This window comes from Salvelinus sp. IW2-2015, linkage group LG18 (genome assembly GCF_002910315.2).
Source record: "Salvelinus sp. IW2-2015 linkage group LG18, ASM291031v2, whole genome shotgun sequence".
Taxonomy (NCBI): domain Eukaryota; kingdom Metazoa; phylum Chordata; class Actinopteri; order Salmoniformes; family Salmonidae; genus Salvelinus; species Salvelinus sp. IW2-2015.
The window spans coordinates 14,490,793-14,510,054 of record NC_036858.1 but is presented as its reverse complement, the minus strand read 5'-3'; the positions used below and the strand labels follow the sequence as shown (position 1 = coordinate 14,510,054).

The following is a 19,262-nucleotide window of genomic DNA, read 5'->3' as shown; positions in this document are numbered from 1 at the left end:
CACGACGTGGTATAGCGTAGCTTGGCATGGCACAGCGTGGTACAGCATGGTCTGTTGTGGCTGGTTCAGGGTTACACAAGCCTGGTGTGTGTGTGTGTGTGTGTGTGTGTGTGTGTGTGTGTGTGTAATTGTGCCAAACCACATGGCAGAGCACAATGGCAAGCTACCCTCTTTTCCTCCAGCCCGCAGGTGGTGGACTAGTGATCCGATTCATACATACAAACACACACTCACTCACAGAGCACGCGCACGCAAGTGCACACACAATCACACACACGTGACTGTACTAAAGCCTGAACGGTAAACAAGTACCGAGGTCTCAGAGTAGCACTGATCTACACCAGAGCAGACCACCATGATCTGCCTTCATATGTGTGACTGATGCCATCTTGGAACCTCTCTATCCCTACCTTTGTTTCACCAGGGCAGGTTAACTGAGAACACATTCTCTTTTACAACCCGGCCAAAGAGAGAGCAAATGTTTCTGGGGTTATTGTCTAATTAAAGCTTTTTTTTTAAACAATTGCTGCAAAAGGCATCAAAAACTCTGACTTTCTCTTTCAAACACCGGCAATGGTGTTATCTAACTATAGAAATGAGACCGGGAATGAAACAGGTGTAGCTGCCATATTACATGGGTGGCTCTAAACCCGTCATTGGTACATGGTTCTTGGTTTCCCCATTATGTTACACACACAACAATCATACACACCATAATGGATGTTTTTGAAAGAAGGTTCATCAATACATGACGCTTCACTCATGAGAATGTGTTCCTGCTTTGGGGCCTCCCCTGTGTCATAAAGTCATTGACATGCACTTAACAGAAGCACATATTTACTTCAGTCATCAGTGGAAGTACTGTTTTTGCAATCAGTGGCCCTGCGTGTATGTGGCTGTGAGTATATATGCAAGCAGTTGGTGTGAGTGTGACTTGTGAGTGTGTGACTTGTGAGTGTGACCCATAATTGTGAAACCTATGCGTGTGCTTGTGTGTGTGAGCTACGAGAGCTATGAGTGAATATGTGACCTGCGAGGGTGACCTGCAAGCTATGAGTGTGTGTGTATGTGATCTACTCACTGATGCAGGGGGCCACGGGCGAGCGGCTCTGCTGGTAGCCCTTGGCACAGCGGTTACAGGTGATGCCCGTCACGCCGTCCTTACAGGGGCACTGGCCCGTCGTCTGGTTACATGTCTTCCCTGCCGCACCCACCGGGTGGCAGTCACAGGCTGGAGAGAAGGAGGGAGGGAGAGGGGGAGGAGGTGAGAGAGGGAGAGGGACAGAGAGAGACAGAGAGAGAGAGAGAGAGCGAGAGCGAGAGCGAGAGCGAGAGCGAGAGCGAGAGCGAGAGCGAGAGCGAGGGACAGACAGACAGAGAGAAACAGAAAAAGACAGACAAAGACAGAGAGAGAGACAGAGAGAGCGATAGAGAGAGCGGGAGTGAGAGCGAGGGACAGACAGAGAGAGAGAGACAGGCAGAGAGAGAGAGAYAGCGCGAGAGAGTGAGCGGGAGACAGAGAGAAAGAGAGAGTTCCAGAGAAAGACAGAGAGAGAGCGAGAGAAAGCGAGACAGACAGAGAGAGAGCAAGAGAGAGGAGATGGTTAGATGTGGCCAGTTGAGAAACATTTAAGTCGCCTAAGGTTCGTCACACATATTCAATGTCACTTTCAAGGTTTATTTGTGACTCGGATCAAATCAGATGGCATTTTGAACCCTCGTATGAATAGGCTCTGTAGCACAACACACACCTAGTTAATCATCATCTGCCATTGAAGTATCCAACTGTATTCCAGATGCAACAGGACTGAGTGTTCCTTTAGTCTATTTCCTCTATCATTCACACCCCAGGTCTGGGATTCCTTCTGCTCAATTGGGCTACCCTGCTACTGTCGCCTCCAGGTTTACGGACCTGGCACTGCCTGGCAAAGATGTGTGTGTGTGCATACGTGTGTGTGTGTGTGTGTGTGTGTGCGTGTGTGTGTTGACAGGGAAGAAACGCCTCCATTTGCCCGGTCTCTTAGGTGCTACGCTGGTGCCTGTTTGTGTGTGACACCCACTCTGCCGTTTCATCACTTCCCAAAAATCTGCCTGGCGCCCACTGCGTGCCGACGGCAACACGCCACCCAGAGAGAGTCCCCGTCCCCCCGGTCTTTTATGTGCTGTTATGGTATGCGCCGTCCGTCCGAACGCACCTTGAGAAATACGGGTCTTCTTCTGTTTAAAGAGCTGCTGGGATACAAGACCCGGCCTGTTGGTCAGCTCCTCTCTTACAAGAGGTCTTTACAAGGTGACAGAGAGGAGAGGAGAGAGAGAAGAAGAAGAAGAAGAAGAGGAAGAAGAGAGAAAGACATGCAGAGGGGAAGAACGGTGAAAGGGAGAGAGAGAGAGGGCTAACATGTTCCAAACTTTGCCTCTGGTGTGCTCATCAGCATAAACAAGACTAAATCTCCCTCACCTCACCTTGGCTCAACCCGGCTCAACAAGGAAAACAGACATGTCTTCCTTAGGAAAGCCGCACACAGACACACACACTTATCAAACGTAGAAGATAAACCTCTCCAACCGCACGCTATCAAGTATCACTATTACACGTTACACTGATCAATCTGAGACTATCTTGACACACAAAACCATACAACTTTACTATCCCCGTAACATTTTACTTTAAAGGGTGCGATTGAACCCTTTGACTTGGCTTGGAACTGCAGCTCCTCTGTCCAGAGACAATAAAAGACAATGCTTTTGGAAGAATTCAACAACAAAAAAAACTCTGCCCCCTCGATTCAATGCTAACATTTGGCATTTTATCTTGTCGATCTGTTCTGGCATAAATAATTGCTTTTGGCCAAAAACAACTGGCCCCCAAAAAACTACCGACGGGGAGGACGGCTCTTTCCCTCTACTTTGGGCTAAATTAGGTAGAAAACAAGCTCGCCAAGTTGCAAAATTGCAAAAGCAAACTGCATTACTTAAGTGTAATGTGATAGCTGGTAATTGTCCTCCTGCTTTTATAAAAACAACAAGAAAGGGCGAAACGAGCCTTTGGGGAAAACCCAGTAACCCAACAGTCTCTGATAGGGCTTGCCAAGGAATGGCAGCTGCTAACATGAGGAGTTTTCTTCAGGGCCTTGCTGTGTTGTTCCCTCAGTGTGTGTGAACATGTTTATTTGTGCTGATCATTTTGCCATCACAACTGAGGAGTAAGGACTCTACCACCTGTTGATTTGGGAGGGGTGTGGTGAGGTGGAGGGAGTCTGGACCATGAGAATTAGGAGTGAGGGGGGGCGGGTTGTGGGGTGGAGGGTTAGTGCTTTGATCTTCAGATGCACATGTGGCTGTTCCGTCCGGGTGTCCGGCTGGGGTGTCAAAGTGTGTACGCTCGTTTGAAGCTTGCGCTCGCTTCGTAAATCTGATGGCTCGCGTTGCATGTAAAATCCCCACCACCTGACCCAGCTTCAAACTCACAGAAGGCTTTGATTGGCCGTTGGTTGGCAGTGTTGGTAATATATTAGTAATATACGTTTGTATTGAGTGGGTTGGCGCACAGGGAGGTTGAAAGTCAAATGTGTGTCCGGTCTTCTGGTATGACTTAGTTCCTGTTTCGCTCCATGTCTACTATGTGACTTCTCTCCTGCCAAAATGTCCTTCTCTCCTGCTCTTGTTCCTGTGCCCAGGTGCAGCACGGACGGGGCCGCGGATCCATTTGGAATTTCTGGCATTCCTGGGATTGGCGCCCCTTTATACAGTATGTGTTAATAAAACACAGCTGATGAGTCCACTAAAAACCGAGTCCAGAGACACAGGTTGTTGAACAACACAAACGTCTCTGATTTCATAACACAGCACTACTCTATGCACAATAGCGATATAGAAATCAATGCTCTACACTCCAAACAGAGAGACTAGAATAATCTGGTAGTTTATAAAAAGAAATATAGCAAATCATGTACAAACTGGTTTGCTGTACTAAATGCGGGGGACAGAAGTGTAAACTTCCCGTCATTTGATCTGTCTGGTAAAGTCTGTGCCAGTCTGGATGATACCTGCATGCCTAGACTTGTGGGACGGCAACAGACAATCATTTCTGAACCAATCCATTGTTTCGCTGATTGTCTAATAACAAAGGCAACTGGTACCAAATGTTGTGTTACTAACACAGAAACAAATGAAGGAGATGTCAGAATATGGCCATCTTATATTGGTACAATCAAAACATATTTATCTGCATGTTTATGAGTTGAACATAATACCTCATTAAAAGTCAAATATGTTGTTATACTGCAAATACATGTTCATTCAATCCATGTAACTGCTTTAAAATGGGATTAAAGTACTCTGTAAATCTACTGTTATTTATTGTGTTCAAAGTCTGTTAAGCTCAGAAAAACAACAGATGAGTGCCAGGATGGTGTTCGGGGAGGGGCACCCCCCTCCAGCCACTCACCTCCGTCCTCACACCGTCTTTCTGAAGTTTTACGCGCAGGGGCTTGGGCCAGTTAAAAAGCTGTAAAAATGTCCTCAGATGTTGATGACTATTTAAGCCTGTGTGACTGAAGGTGTGACAGACAGACACCACCTTGGGACTTGTAGTCTTTGGACAGCAGGCGTTTGCTCACTCTTGAACTCTGAATAGATCAATGGCGCTCAGTGTGTGTGTGTGTTCGTGTGCGCGTGGGTGCAAAACGTATGTGGTGTGTGTGTGTGTGTGTGTGTGTGTGTGTGTGGTGTGTGTGTGTGTGTGTGTGTGTGGTGTGTGTGTGTGTGTGTGTGTTTTTTAACAAACCATGTGATGCGTGTGAGTAACTGAGTAAACAGTCCTTTCAAAAGGGGTCCAAGTATTTCACCTTTTCTAATTGGGCGGTTTGCTCTGCAGACATCTGGCCGATACTGGCATGAGCGTTTCGGTTTTGGAATGATTTATCTTGGATTTCCTAATTCCCTTGTTTCTACAAAGTTATTCTATAAGAAATTATTCGCATATGGTCCACTTCAGAAGCTACTTGGAGGACAAATCTTGATACATTCAGTATAAAGTATATTTGAGGCTTTTTGTTGGCAAGGACTGCTGACATATTCTACGGCCTAAATTTAAATTCCTTTCTTTGACATTAATTCTAGTCGATATAGATGCCAAGACTAGGACATGTTTGGAGACACATAAAGCTCTGACATTGAAGACCTCYTAGGCAAGACTGGTTACACCCGCGCTGGTTATGGCAAGCATGTTTCTTTAATTTGCCGGCTGTTTTTATGCACGTAGCAGCGTAAATCCGCGGATGGAGAGTGGCAGCGGCCGCTGCCCAGGCCTGCAGGAGCTTGGGACACCCCATAGAGAGGCACTTGGGGCTGGGGCAGAAGGCCGAGGGCACTGGAGGTGGAGGGGGGTTGGGACCTGTGTGTGTGTTACCTAAGTACAAGGGTGTAACTGGGAACAGATGGGAGTGACGCTGCCACTTGACCCATCCATCAGAGTCTGGRCTGTCCATTAAACTGGCAATACTTGTAGACTGTGTGTTGGACACGCACTCATGCACGCGTACACACACACACCCACACACACACGTGCGCACACACACAGCAGGTCCGACATGGACACTCGTCCACAGAGGAGGTCTGATTGGAAGCAGACATTCCGCCCCCCCAACCCTCCAGACCTAACCGCCCATTCCTTAGTCCCATTCAAAAAACACCTGTATTTTATTGCCGTTACTCCATTTCAGACGTGACACCGACCATTTTTGACCCTTGACCCTTCTCCTGGCCCTGTCACAAGAGGAAAAATATATAAAACAGTGCGGCAGAAATAAAAGGTAGAACGAATTGGAGGATTAGAGAGAAGAAGAGAAGAGATGAGAAGAGAGCATACTCCTTGGACAGAGAGGGAGAGAAAGTGAGAGAGGAGGAGAGAAAGGGAAAGAGACAGGTTCTAAAAGGGGCTAGGATTGCTCTGATCAATCATGGTGCCAGCCGCCCAGGTTGAGGGCCGTTTCCACGGGAACGTTCATTTCCGTCACATCTTGCTATCCGAGAGGAAGGCGATAAAGTTTTTACCGCCGCGCGGGTCTGACCTCGAACTGCTCCGCTTTGATAAAAACAGATTGCACAGCCTCCAGGGCCCAAGCACTGCCGCACTCGCAGGCACGGGTTGAGTGTGTGTGTGTATGTGTGTATGACGGGTCTTGCAATAGCACCGGGGACATACATTTCGATACAGCTGCTGCCAATATCAACACATCTGTGGGAGTCTTTTACGTGTGTTACTTGTCATTTGTTAAGGGCAAAAGACTTCTGCTAAAGTCAATTACTGTGTCACATTTCAGGTTGTGCCATGGTCAATTGCTCTGTGAGTGGAATAATAGAATGGGTACTGTTGTACTGTACTACAGTACAGTGTGATGAAAAATTATTTAACATGGACAATAGTAGCGTGCTGTCCCGTACTTGACACCTTTTGGTTTAAAAGCTGCTTGGGTTAGCCCCGGAGTGGAAAACTGACCAGGAGTCAAATACGGGAGATTCTCACCATGAAATCTCCAACAAAAGCCCTTCCCGGCTATGAGTGTTGGCAGTTCTCACCGTCCATGTTGTTTTGAGTTCTCTATAAGCGATCCCTTAACATCTCACACTAACCTACAGAACTGAGAAAGAATGCAGTCTCCCTCTGCTATTGATTTGCATATTTCCCCAAGCAACAAGCGCAGGAAAATTGGGTTGTTCTCCAATACGAAAAGCTCTCGGCGTAAGAACGAGCCAGAAAAATATTCACTGCAAATTCAAAACATTCCACAATTCAAACACCACTTTTTCCACGAGAAATAACTCAATCAGATACTAATTTCATGTGGCTTGTGGTCCAGGGGAATATTTTTTTCTGTGGATTTTTGCGAGAACAGCTTCTGTGACAAATGATTTACTTACAGAGGCATGGTATCAGTTTGGAAGTGAGGATGCCAGCCTAATTCTTAGAACAGCGTTACCATTTCAGTCAATGCTATAAGGTTATATACAGTACAGTATATATTGCACTTTTTGAAAATAAATAGCTATTTTTTTTATTGATCTACTGAATCGACTGAATTGAAAAGGACTATTGACACTACAAACACTACTGTGAAAGGTACGCCTATAGTATAAAACCTATTCTCCATACCTTTGCAGGCACGGCGGTGTGTGATGGGCCTGGCCATATCCCGGTAGAAGCCCTCCTTGCAGTAGTGGCAGTGGCGTCCGGCCGTGTTGTGGCGACAGTTCATGCACACGCCTCCGCTCTTCCTCCCCGACAACTTGTACAGCTCCATGTTGAAGCGGCAGCGCCGGGCGTGCAGGTTGCAGTTGCACGCTACGAGAGGGAGGGATCAGGGAAGGGGAAAATAGAGGGGGGGAAGAAAGAAAGGTAAGACGTCTTGAGCGTTCAGTGAGAATAGGTGCACTTCTTCATAATCAAAACACGTCCGAGGCACTTTCAAACAGGAAAAGTTGGAAACACCTTTGTTAAATTGGCACCTTGAAAACAAGGCACAACACTATATGTATAGTGTGGGTATACTTCATACATCAAAATAATTTCCAAAGCACATTTTGAAAACACTCATTCAGACATATGAGCAGTAGATGAAGCATTTACTGTAAGTCCTACAGTGTACTTTACCAGTACACAGTGTAGGATGTAGCTTAGTGTCAATACCTTTATGATTCAATCAGAGTAGAGGGTGTGTGCTTCGTGGCTGTTACAGAAGTCATCAATCATGAGGCATATATTTTCAGAGCTCATTTTCCCCATTCCATAATTAATGACTGGACCCGCTCTTGGCACGCTAGTTATTAACAGACCCTTTTAATATCATGAATCACTGATGAGCAGAACTAACCTCTCCCATCTAGTCTAAGACCTCTGTAGTCCGATAGAGGAGTAGGAAGGGTCCATGTACTGTAAAGTCTTGAGCCATGTGTCTTATAGCACCACAAGGTTTGATCACTGTGGAAATTGTCTGTATGACAATCAATCACAATATATATTTACATTTAGTCACATGTATTTCATGTATCGGGGCGGCAGGCAGCCTAGCGGTTAGAGTGGCAAGCCAGCAACCGGATGGTTGCCAGTTCGAAACCCGGGTACGACTAGAACATCTGGTGGGAAGTGAGCTGGCAACCAGAGGGTTGCTGGTATCAAATCCTAGATACCATTGCCTGCCGTGCCCTCGAGCAAGGCACTTAACCCCCCACAAAAACAGCTCCACGGGCGCCCAGTGTGGCAGCCCCCCACACCTCTCCAGAACCTGTGTATGTATGTGCGTCTTTCGGAGGGGTTCAAATCAAATCAAATTTTATTTGTCACGTGCCCCGAATACAACCTTATAGTGAAATGCTTACTTACAGGCTCTAACCAACAGTGCAATTTGTAAGTTAAAAATATATATATAATAATAAATAAAGGTATTAGGTGAACAATAGGTAAGTAAAGAAATAAAAACAACAGGAAAAAGACAGTGAAAAATAACAGTATTGAGGATATATACAGTAGCGAGGCTATAACAGTAGCGAGGCTATATACAGGCACTGGTTAGTCGGGCTGATTGAGGTAGAATGTACATGTAGATATGGTTAAAGTGACTATGTATATATGATAAACAGAGAGTAGCAGTAGGGTAAAAGAGGGGTTGGCGGGTGGTGGGTGGCGGGACACAATGCAGATAGCCCGGGTAGCCAATGTGCGGGGGCACCGGTTGGTCGGGGTAATTGAGGTAGTATGTACATGAATGTATAGTTAAAGTGACTAGGCATATATGATAAACAGAGAGTAGCAGGCAGCGTAAAAGAGGGGTTGGGGGGGGGGGGGGGCAGACAATGCAAATAGTCCAGGTAGCCATTTGATTACCTGTTCAGGATTCTTATGGCTTGGGGGTAAAAACTGTTGAGAAGCCTTTTTGTCCTAGACTTGGCACTCCGGTACCACTTGCCATGCGGTAGTAGAGAGAACAGTCTATGACTGGGGTGGCTGGGTTCTTTTTACAGCTTTTAGGGCCTTCCTCTGACACGCCTGGTGTAGAGGTCCAGGATGGCAGGCAGCTTGCCCCAGTGATGTACTGGGCCGTACGCACCCTCTGTAGTGCCTTGTGTCGGAGGCCGAACAGTTCCATACCAGGCAGTGATGCAACCGGTCAGGATGCTCTCAATTGTTGCAGCTGTCGAACCTTTTGGGGATCTGATGACCCATGCCAAATCTTTTTAGTTTCCTGAGGGGGAATAGGCTTTGTTGTGCCCTCTTCACGACTGTCTTGGTGTGTTTGGACCATTCTAGTTTGTTGGTGATGTGGACACAGAGGAACTTGAGGCGCTCAACCTGCTCCACTACAGCCCCGTCGATGAGAATGGGGGCGTGCTCGGTCCTCCTTTTCCTGTAGTCCACAATCATCTCCTTAGTCTTGGTTACGTTGAGGGATAGGTTGTTATTCTGGCACCACCCGGCCAGTTCTCTGACCTCCTCCCTATAGGTTGGGTTAAAAGCCGTGTGGAATTGACCAACAAAGTGATCTTAATCTTACTCACAAATGCATTTGTCAAAAAGTGCTTGCAGCAACTCAAGGCTAAACATCAAGGGCAAGCAGAGGTGGCAGTGGCATGAAAAAACACTCAATAACCGCTTCCAGCCCCACTATAAAAGTTGCTTTGCCATCAGCATCGTGTCAAAGTGAAGTTCTACCTGCTACACAGAGCATGTTGTTGAGAGTGGAGAGGAGAGCAGGGAAGAGCATCCTTATTCTATTTTCCCTTACTGTAGTATACCGTATTCATCGATTATGCGTAAGTACAATCGTTTTTTTGTCCAGTTTTGCTCAAGTACTCATTGAATTATTGCTGGTGGTTGTACAAGTAGATGAAGTGTGTACTAAATGATCCTCTAATTACATAAATTGTTTCTTTTTTTTTTTTACATTGTGAACCAAGCTAGTCAATGTAGCTAGCTAGCTAGTAGTAGTAGCTTTTGGACTTCATAAATCTTAGTAAAATAGCCAGTGGTGTATAGGTGAAGCCATATGCAACCAAAATCAACTTTATTTCTCATTACTTCAATTCACAAGATAAAATGAACCCGCACGTCAGCCATCAGGAATTGAACCTCTGCGATTCTTGAACTTGGACGCTGCCATTGAACGTGACGCAACGAGAGCGCAACATGGGCAGTGAAGCAGCTTTCATTGATTTCAAAGGAAGCATTTCCTCAACGGCTGACAGCAATGACGGACGCCCGATGGCTATAGCGTAGCAGGGCCGTTAGGAAGAAACATTGAGAGGAACCAAGATGCTCTCTGCCAGTCATTTGGATATGAACACTCTTTGATCTCCAGGGCTGTGTTTGAAATTCCCTATATACAGTAGTGCACTACTTCAAGAGTGCCATTTCGTTCACAGGCCATGTAGGGTGTGGGAGATCTGCCCCTGAGATGGGAGAGACCTGGCCCAAATCCTTAACCCCAGTCAGGTTCAATTCAAACCTGAACTCAGATTCCTCCAACACTTGGCCAAGTGTTCAAAGAACATTGCCAGAGCGTTTGGTGCCAGTTCAAAGTGATCCGTGGAGAAACGGTTTGCGAGAAGCAAACAACAACAAAGAACTTGGATCCCAAAAAGTATCAGCAGAGGACACTTCTCTGGGGGGGAACAAAATAAATGTAATCAGATGTAATCAGATGTGAGTGTATTGACTGCAGTGAGTCAAAACAGGGTTCTATATCAATGACTGTTTCGTAAGGCGTAGACCACAACAGTCTGCACTGAATAAAAGCATGGAGCCATGAAGTGTTGCCAGTCACAGTGTGTGAGAGAGAGAGTCTGACTGTGTCTGACTTCTCTAAGGTCAGTGTTGTAACAACATCCAGCACAGGGATTGCCACCGTGTCAAGCATTCGTTTTTTAAGGAGGGCTTTTCATTTGAAAACAAAATGACCTTTGATGGGACCATGAGACACTTGAATGAAAAATGTAAGGCCATATCAATAATAACTGGAATTTCAAAATCAAATTGTACTGGTCACATACACATGGCTGGCAGATGTTATTGCGAGTGTAGCGAAACGCTTATGCTTCTAGATCTGACAGTGCAGCAGTATCTATCAGGTAATATCGAACAAATTCCACAACAACACCTAATATCTAACAAATTCCACAACAAAACCTAATACACACAATCTAGTAAAGGAATGGGATGAGAATATATAAGTATGAAATATATGGATGAGCAGTGACAGAGCGGCTAAGATGCAATAGATAGTAAAGAAAAGATAGTGAAGGATACAGTATACAGTATATACATATGAGATGAGTAATGCGGGATATGTAAACATTATTCAAGTGTCTAGTGTTCCATTTATTAAAGTGGCCAATGATATCAAGTCTGTAGGTAGGCAGCCGCCTCTCTGTGCTAGTGGTGGCTGTTTAACAATCTGATGGCCTTGAGATAGAAGCTGTTTTTCAATCTCTCTGTCCCAGCTTTGATGCACCTGTACTGACCTCGCCTTCTGGATGGAAGCGGGGTGAACAGGTAGTGGCTCGGGTGGTTGTTGTCCTTGATGATCTTTTTTGTCTTCCTGTGACATCGGGTGTTGTAGGTTTCCTGGAGGGCAGGCAGTTTGCCTCCGGATGATACGTTGTACACACTGCACCACCCTCTGGCGTTCCCTGCGGTTGTGGGCGGTGCAGTTACCGTACCAGGCGGTGATACAGCCCGACAAAATGCTCTCAATTGTGCACCTGTATAAGTTAGTGAGGGTTTTCGGGTAACAAGCCACATTTTTTCAGCCTCCTGAGGTTGAAGAGGCGCTGTTGCGCCTTCTTCACCACACTGTCTGTGTGCGTAGACCATTTCAGTTTGCCGGTGATATGTAACTTTCCACCTTCTCCACTGCTGTCCTGTCGATGTGGATAGGGGGGTGCTCCCTTTGCTGTTTCCTGAAGTCCACGAACACCTCTTTTGTTTTGCTGACATTGAGTGAGAGGTTATTTTCCTGACACCACACTCCGAGGGCCCTCACCTCCTCCCTGTAAGCTCGTCATTGTTGGTAATCAAGCCTACTACTGTTGTGTCATCTGCAAACTTGATGATTGAGTTGGAGGTGTGCACCTGGGGGCGGCCCGTCAGGAAGTCCAGGACCCAGTCGCACAGGGCGGGGTCGAGACTCAGGGTCCCAAGCTTAATGATGAGTTTGGAGGGTACTATGGTGTTGAATGCTGAGCTGTAGTCAATGAATAGCATTCTTACATAGGTAATCCTCTTGTACAGATGGGATAGGGCAGTGTGCAGTGTGATGGCGATTGCATCGTCTATGGACCTATTGGGCGGTAAGCATATTGGAGTGGGTCTAGGGTAACAGGTAGGGTGGAGGTGATATGATCCTTGACTAGTCTCTCAAAGCACTTCATGATGACAGAAGTGAGTGCTACGGGGCGATAGTCATTTAGTTCAGTTACCTTAGCTTTCTTGGGAAAAGGAACAATGGTGGCCATCTTGAAGCATGCCTTATTGCCTTATGGAGGGAATAACTACACTGTTTGTATTCGGTCATGTTTCCAGTCGCCTTGCCATGATTAAACACGGTGGTACGTGCTTTCAGTTTTGAGCGAATGCTGCCATCAATCCACGGTTTCTGGTTAGGGAAGGTTTTAATAGTCACAGTGGGTACAACATCTCCTATACACTTCCTTATAAACTCGTTCACCGAGTCAGTGTATACGTCAATATTATTCTCTGAGGCTACCTGGAACATATCCCAGTCCACGCGATCAAAGCAATCTTGAAGCGGGGAATCTGATTGGTCCGACCAGCGTTGGATAGACCTAAGCATGGGCACTTCCTGTTTTAGTGTCTGCCTATAGTAGGGGAGCAACAAGATGGAGTCATGGTCAGATTTTCCAAAAGGAGGGTGGGGAAGGTCCTTGTATGCATCGCGGAAGTTAGAGTAGCAGTGGTCGAGTGTGTTACTCGCTCGTGCACTGCAATTGATATGCTGATAGAATTTAGGTAGCCTTGTTCTCAGATTAGCTTTCTTGAAATCCCCAGCTACAATAAATGCAGCCTCAGGATATATGGTTTCCAGTTTGCATAAAGTCAGTGACGTTCCTTGATGGCCGTCTTGGTATCCGCTTGCGGGGGGATATACATGGCTGAAACAATCCGGCAGAATTTGAAACAAGCCGGCACTGGAATTCGGTTTCTCAACTGCTACTCAGCAAAGGGATTTCTGGCACAGAGAGATGGGAACAGAGCCCTTTCTCGCTGCAGTTTTACAGGGTCGCAGGCTCCAGGAAAAGAGCACATTCACAGACTCCTTCTCTTGGCTATTACGCAGACAATTTGTATGGAATTCTGCAGTTAATTAAATACTAGTTAGGTTTGAATCCCTCTCGGACTTGTTCTTTTTCTGTAGATATGCCGCTGCTGGCTCTTCGTGGTGTGTTTTAGGAGGCTGGTGGCACGGGGTCTTGGTTTGACCCTTGACCTCAAGCCATTTTAAGGGTTTGGGGAAGGGTTCACTGCCGCTACCACGCTTTCCAACCATGGTGAAGTGTCTGGACCATAGACATTACATTATTGGTCTGGACACTTGGATGGATGGATACAGTAAGAAGAACTGGGATGGGTGAAACCCACAGTAGACTAAATCATAAAAAATAAAAAATAAACAGTATATTAAAATACAGGTATTAAGGTGTGTGTTAGTCTGTGTGTGTGTGTGTGTATGTGCACACGTACATGTGTATGCGAGAGTACTATGTGCGTGTGTCAGTGTGTAAAAACAGCATGTCCAATTTCTACTTAAGAGGATGTGACAAAGAACACACCCGCTGGAACAAGGGCAGGAGGGTGATATAGAGTGTTGGGAAAGGGGAGGAGGGGGTGGAGATGGTGATTCAAACGCCCTTCAAACACACACACACACACACACACACACACACACACACACACACACACACCACACACACACACACACACACACACACACACACACACACACACCACACACACACACACACACACACACACACACACCACACACACACACAAACACACACAACACACAACACAGCTGTGAGCACTTTGTGTCCATTAACCTTGTAGTGGACATGAAAGCAGGGGGATCACTGGCACCCTTTTCTCCAGCCTTAATCCTTTACTGCCACACGGCCCACCTCATAGCAGATATAAGTGGAGAAAATTAAAGTTCAATTCAAATTAGGACTTTTTCTACACCAAAGCTGGATCAAAGATGTCTAAACTGACATTTGAATATCGAATGAATCAACAATAGAAAAAAAAGCTCCAAGCGTCTTAGAGTTGCTATCCACATAAGAGGAGAGATCAGATGTCGGATTAGACCTGTTTGAGAAGAGGAGAGTGTGTTTGGTGTTGTGAATCAGATTGCTTGCACTACCGACTGGACCTGATGCTTCAAACAGGACTTGTGCTCATTATTCCGCCTCTCTTTAAAAAGAGCTTGGGAAGTGGGGAAGAAGAGAAATGAGAGAGAGGAGGGAGAAAGAGTGAGAGTGGAGGAGAGGGAGAAGATAGAGAAAGGAGTGATGAGAGGAAAAGAGAGAGAGGAGTGGAGGATAGGAGAAAAGATAGATAGAGAGAGAGTGGAGGAGAGAAGAACGAGAGAGGAGTGGAGGAGAGGAGAAAGATAGAGAGAGGAGTGGAGAGAGGAGAAAGATAGAGGTGTGGAGGAGAGGAGAAAGAATAGAGAGAGGTTGGGGGCTGTTAACTTCACCTCAGTGCCTGCTCCAGGATTTGCTGCGGCACTTGGAATGTTTATGGGTTTGTTTTTGAAGTGCTGTGCACACAACCACTAACAACACACACACACACACACACAACACACACACACACACACACACACACACACACACACACACACACACACACACACACACACACACACACACAACACACACAGGTACACAAAACACACGCGCACGCGCACACAGCAGACAAACTCCCTCTAATTAGGCTCAGCAGGGATAACTGAAAACCGGCGAGGGCCATTTTTCAATTCATTAACACATCAAAGCTCCACTGGAGCTCTCCAAAAACACTCGCTAATTGTTATCTGTTGGAGGAAAAACCGGAGGGGGTTCGAAAGAAGGCTTATGGGGAAAACAGCAGAGGACCCTGGGAGGCAAGGGCCCGAGCGAGCGTTTTTTTATAGGTCAGAGTCGAACGCTCTGAACTAAGTCCCTGTTGGTGCTGCTGCTGTGTGAAATTCCACAGACAAACGAAGACAAAGCCTCGGCAAATAGACAGCTGCTGAGACAAAGGATACGGGAGAGGTGTAGGGAGAGAGGAATCTAACAACACAGCAGGAGAGGGAGAGAGAGTTGTCTCATTGCGCCCCTCTGCACTGAAACATTTGGGGCGGATCTCCACTTTCTCACTGTTAGTGGTGTCTAGTTCTTCTACTCAGGTCCATTCTGGGATTGGAATCTTACTGTAATATGAAATGATGAAGTCCTGGGTCATTGTCATTAGGCACCAAACAGAAGAAAACATACTGAAACAGGGAGAGACAACCTGGAGTTATCCAATAAGAAACACTTGTTTTCGGGAGGACCCTACGTTGTGTCATAATGAATACAACCCTGTTGTGTTGGAACACACCTGCCATTGAATAACCTGTAAAACATAAATATGCATGTGCCTACCCTGTGCTAGATGCTTTCTCCATGATGCTTTCAAGTCCATTACAGAACACAAAGGAACATGAGCAGACGCACGCACACACAGTGCTTGTTCTGAAATACTGCAAAGTAGCGTGCATTTGTACTCCCCAGGCCTGCTAGTAGTGCTCTGGTGTCCAGTAAATCGGATAATACGTCTGCTGGAGAATGGAGAACTGAGAGACAGAGACAGAGATAGATATGGGGCGGGAAAGAGAGTGAGAGAGAGAGAGAGAGACAGATATGGGAGAACAGCTCCCACCATCGTTTTCTCACAGCGGGTCCTAATTGGTTCCACTCATTCCAAACGTGTTATTTCAGTCCGGCATCAGTCTGATTACCATATCAAGCCCTACATATCACAATATTTACTCCACCCACACTTCATTAGTAGCCTTGTTAGTTTGGTCTGTTTATGTGCAAAGTACACATAAAGTACATCAACTACAGTTCTGTGTGTCTTAGAGAACAATGTAGGTAAAACAAATAGGAAAGACGAGGAAGTTTGCCTTGTTTTCTTAATGGCAGACGTTCATTGACAAATGGTCCGCTTGCTCGCTGAAGCCGAACTAGATGGTGTCTACACACAAACCGGTTCAGCCTATGAACAAGTTTATTAATCGTCCCGTGGCAAATTGGCTCCGAAAAAAATGCTATCCTAATAAAACTCAATTGCATTGAGTGTGCAATGTCTCAACTCCAGCTCCATATGTTAGGGATCTAATCTAATGTTTTGGCCCAAGCCAAGCCAGTGCGCCCAGCCAAATGATTTTGGATGCCTGGACGAACCCAAATCCCATGGCTAAAATTGGTCCTTGAAAATCGGAGGTCTCCCCCCCCCCCCCCACCTTTCCCCAGGCCCCCGTCCAAACCTGGAGCCCCCCTGGGGTGCCCTGGGCCCGCTATGTGGGCCCCTGCCATCCACAGTGAGTCTGCCTGTATGTTTACGTGTGTGTGCTTGTGTGCACGTCAGTGTGTGTGTGCCAGGCTGCAGGCAGGTCCATGATTCCCTGGCCGGGGTATGACCACAGGCACGCGCCTGCCTGTGGATGGGCTCCGTGCCGCTTGGCCTGGTCCAACCACCTGCTCCAGAGCACCGGGGGAGCACCGGTTCATTATCTCCTCATTAGAGCCAGGTCCAGAGTACACACACCCACACACACAGATACTCACTCACTCACACACACACACAAACAAACACAAAACATACGGACACACACGGGGACACACATATGCACGCACACAATGACCACACACTGAAGACAAGGGACCGGGGACCAAACACAACTTAACACCAGAAAGCAGAGGGACATGAGACTATATCAGACGATCACAGCGAACCACAATGACCAGAGACTAGAGATGAGGGAAGACTAGATACTGTGAGTGTAGACTAAGGCTACAGACCAGACACTACTAGGGTCTAAAGCCCTGGGGAAACAACAGCCCCGTGTCTATCATTTATCTAAGAGAGACACTTCTGGCCCTGTAGCACGAGGAGGGGTTGTGGACACACACACACATGCCTGACATTTCTCAGCTTCTCCCTCCCTTCCCCTTGACCCTCTCTACCCTCATTTTGTGGTTAGCCACACGCCGTCGGCTTAAGAGCCACCTCTCGGGAGCCCTTTTGAACTGAGAGTCCCTTAATTCTCCCCCTCTCTCTCTCCCTATTTCAACACACACCTCTTTTCTTTCTTCCACTTTTTCTCTCTCCCCAATTCTCTCTCTCTCCCTCTTCCTCTCTCTCTCTCACTTCTCTCTCTCTCTCTCTCGCTCCCCCCCCATCTCTCTCTCTCTCTCTCTCTCTCTCTATCTCTCTCTCTCTCTCTCTCTCTCTGTATGGCATCAACAGGGGGAAGAGTTTAACAAGATTAGGCTGGAGGGATGCCAGATTGGGGCCTGTTGTCAGTTGGAGTCTGCCTAAGCTCTGGTCTTTCTAGTCCACTTCACCTCGCCACGTATAAACATTGTTATCTCTGTCCCCTCTCTCTCTCGCTTTCTTTCTTTCTTTCCACTGGAAAGACCCAGTGGTCCAGGCATGGAACCTATTACACAATCATGTTAGCTCCATGTAGGACTGATACAATGAGATGAGGAAGATACACGTTTTGGAATAGGATCTCTGCATGTAAGCCACTGTATTTGGCGAAACTGAATTCTAAGGCTTAGGGTGGACTGCAGTTGCTGTAAATGGTTTCGGAGAGATGGATCATATTGAGAGAGATGAACTGTAGGCTGTGGGTTAGGTGAAGAAGTGAAGGGTAAACTGATGGTTAAAGAGTTGAGGCAAAAGGTAATACTGACATTAGGGGTTAAGTGTTGAGGTGAACCGGAGGTGGAGTGGGTAATAACTATAAATAACTGAGATATTTCACTCTAATGAGGAGAGAGAGAGAAAGTGGAAGAAAGAAAAGAGGTGTGTGTTGAAATTGAGAGAGAGAGAGAAAGAGAGAGAGATAGAGAGAGGGGAAAGAGAGAGAGAGAGAGATGGGGAGAGAGAAAGAGAGAATGGTACGTTGAACTTGAAAGAGAGTGAGAGAGGAGAGAGAGAGAAAGTAGAAGAAAGAGAGAGAGCGAGAGACAAACACAGAGAGCCACATGTGTCATTGCGGATGGCCAGACCACCATGACCTCCAACAAGCAGATCGCCTGGCCAGATGGCACAAGGAAGAAATGGGGTACGGGGCTGAAAAACAGAGACAGAGGGAAATGAGAGACAGATAGAGCATCAGATATGTACTTGTCAGATATTCGGCATTAACATACAGCCCTTAAAAAGAGGTTCATCCAAAACATTTTTGTGAAATAACAACAAAAAATATATATATAACCCGTCAATTAAAAAAGACTAGAAACAGAGAAGGGATTTAAAATACACGAGAGCTGTCTCTGCAGCGTTACCCATCTGCCTCCCCATCTCTCCCCCAAAACAGAGAGACACATACTAACCCCCAATGGCAGAGGATACGATATTATGACGATACTTTGGTGGCGATACGAGATGTATCGCGATTCTCACAATTCTATATGTTTTGCGATTCAATACTGGGATTTTATTGCGGTTCGACGTTCCATACACATTGCTCACCATACGTCTGCTGCAGCAGGACAAGAGAGAGCCACGAGAAAACACGTTTTGATCAGTCATGGAAATAAAAGTGCCAAAAAGAAATTGGCTCTCTTTTTAAAAAGAAGATGGAGAAAAAGCTGTGAAGGAAAAATACTGGATTTTTTGGGGCATGTACAGCCAACTAAAATAATAATATTGTGATATTGTCAAAACGATACGGTATATCTTCCAAAATAATATCCCGACTTAAATAACTATCAATTTCCCCCCCCCATCACTACTGGAAAACAAAAAAAATACAATTCTCAAATGGGTTCAGGTTGAATCTCTTCCGTTTTAAAACCCTTTCTCCTGTATTCTGCCTACTGAACTTGACTCTGGTTTGATCTTTTCACAGCCAGTCTGCATCAATCCCTCCTCTCACCTCAACGGCTAAAGATAGACATACCACCCCCCCCCCCCCACTCCCCCCCAC

At 46.3% G+C, this 19,262-nt stretch overlaps 1 protein-coding gene across 4 annotated transcripts in view; it reads right to left on the bottom strand.

The window, feature by feature from the left end:
- Positions 1–19,262, bottom strand: part of ntn2 (netrin 2) — a 57,687-nt gene that overhangs the window by 13,432 nt on the left and 24,993 nt on the right. For all 4 annotated transcript variants that reach the window (XM_024007885.2, XM_024007887.2, XM_024007884.2 and 1 more), the window contains exons 3-4: positions 7,154–7,342; positions 1,082–1,231 (exon numbers count right to left, since the gene is read on the bottom strand). In XM_024007885.2, coding sequence (XP_023863653.1) covers positions 1,082–1,231; positions 7,154–7,342 — 339 coding nt within the window. The remainder of the gene's footprint in view (positions 1–1,081; positions 1,232–7,153; positions 7,343–19,262) is intronic.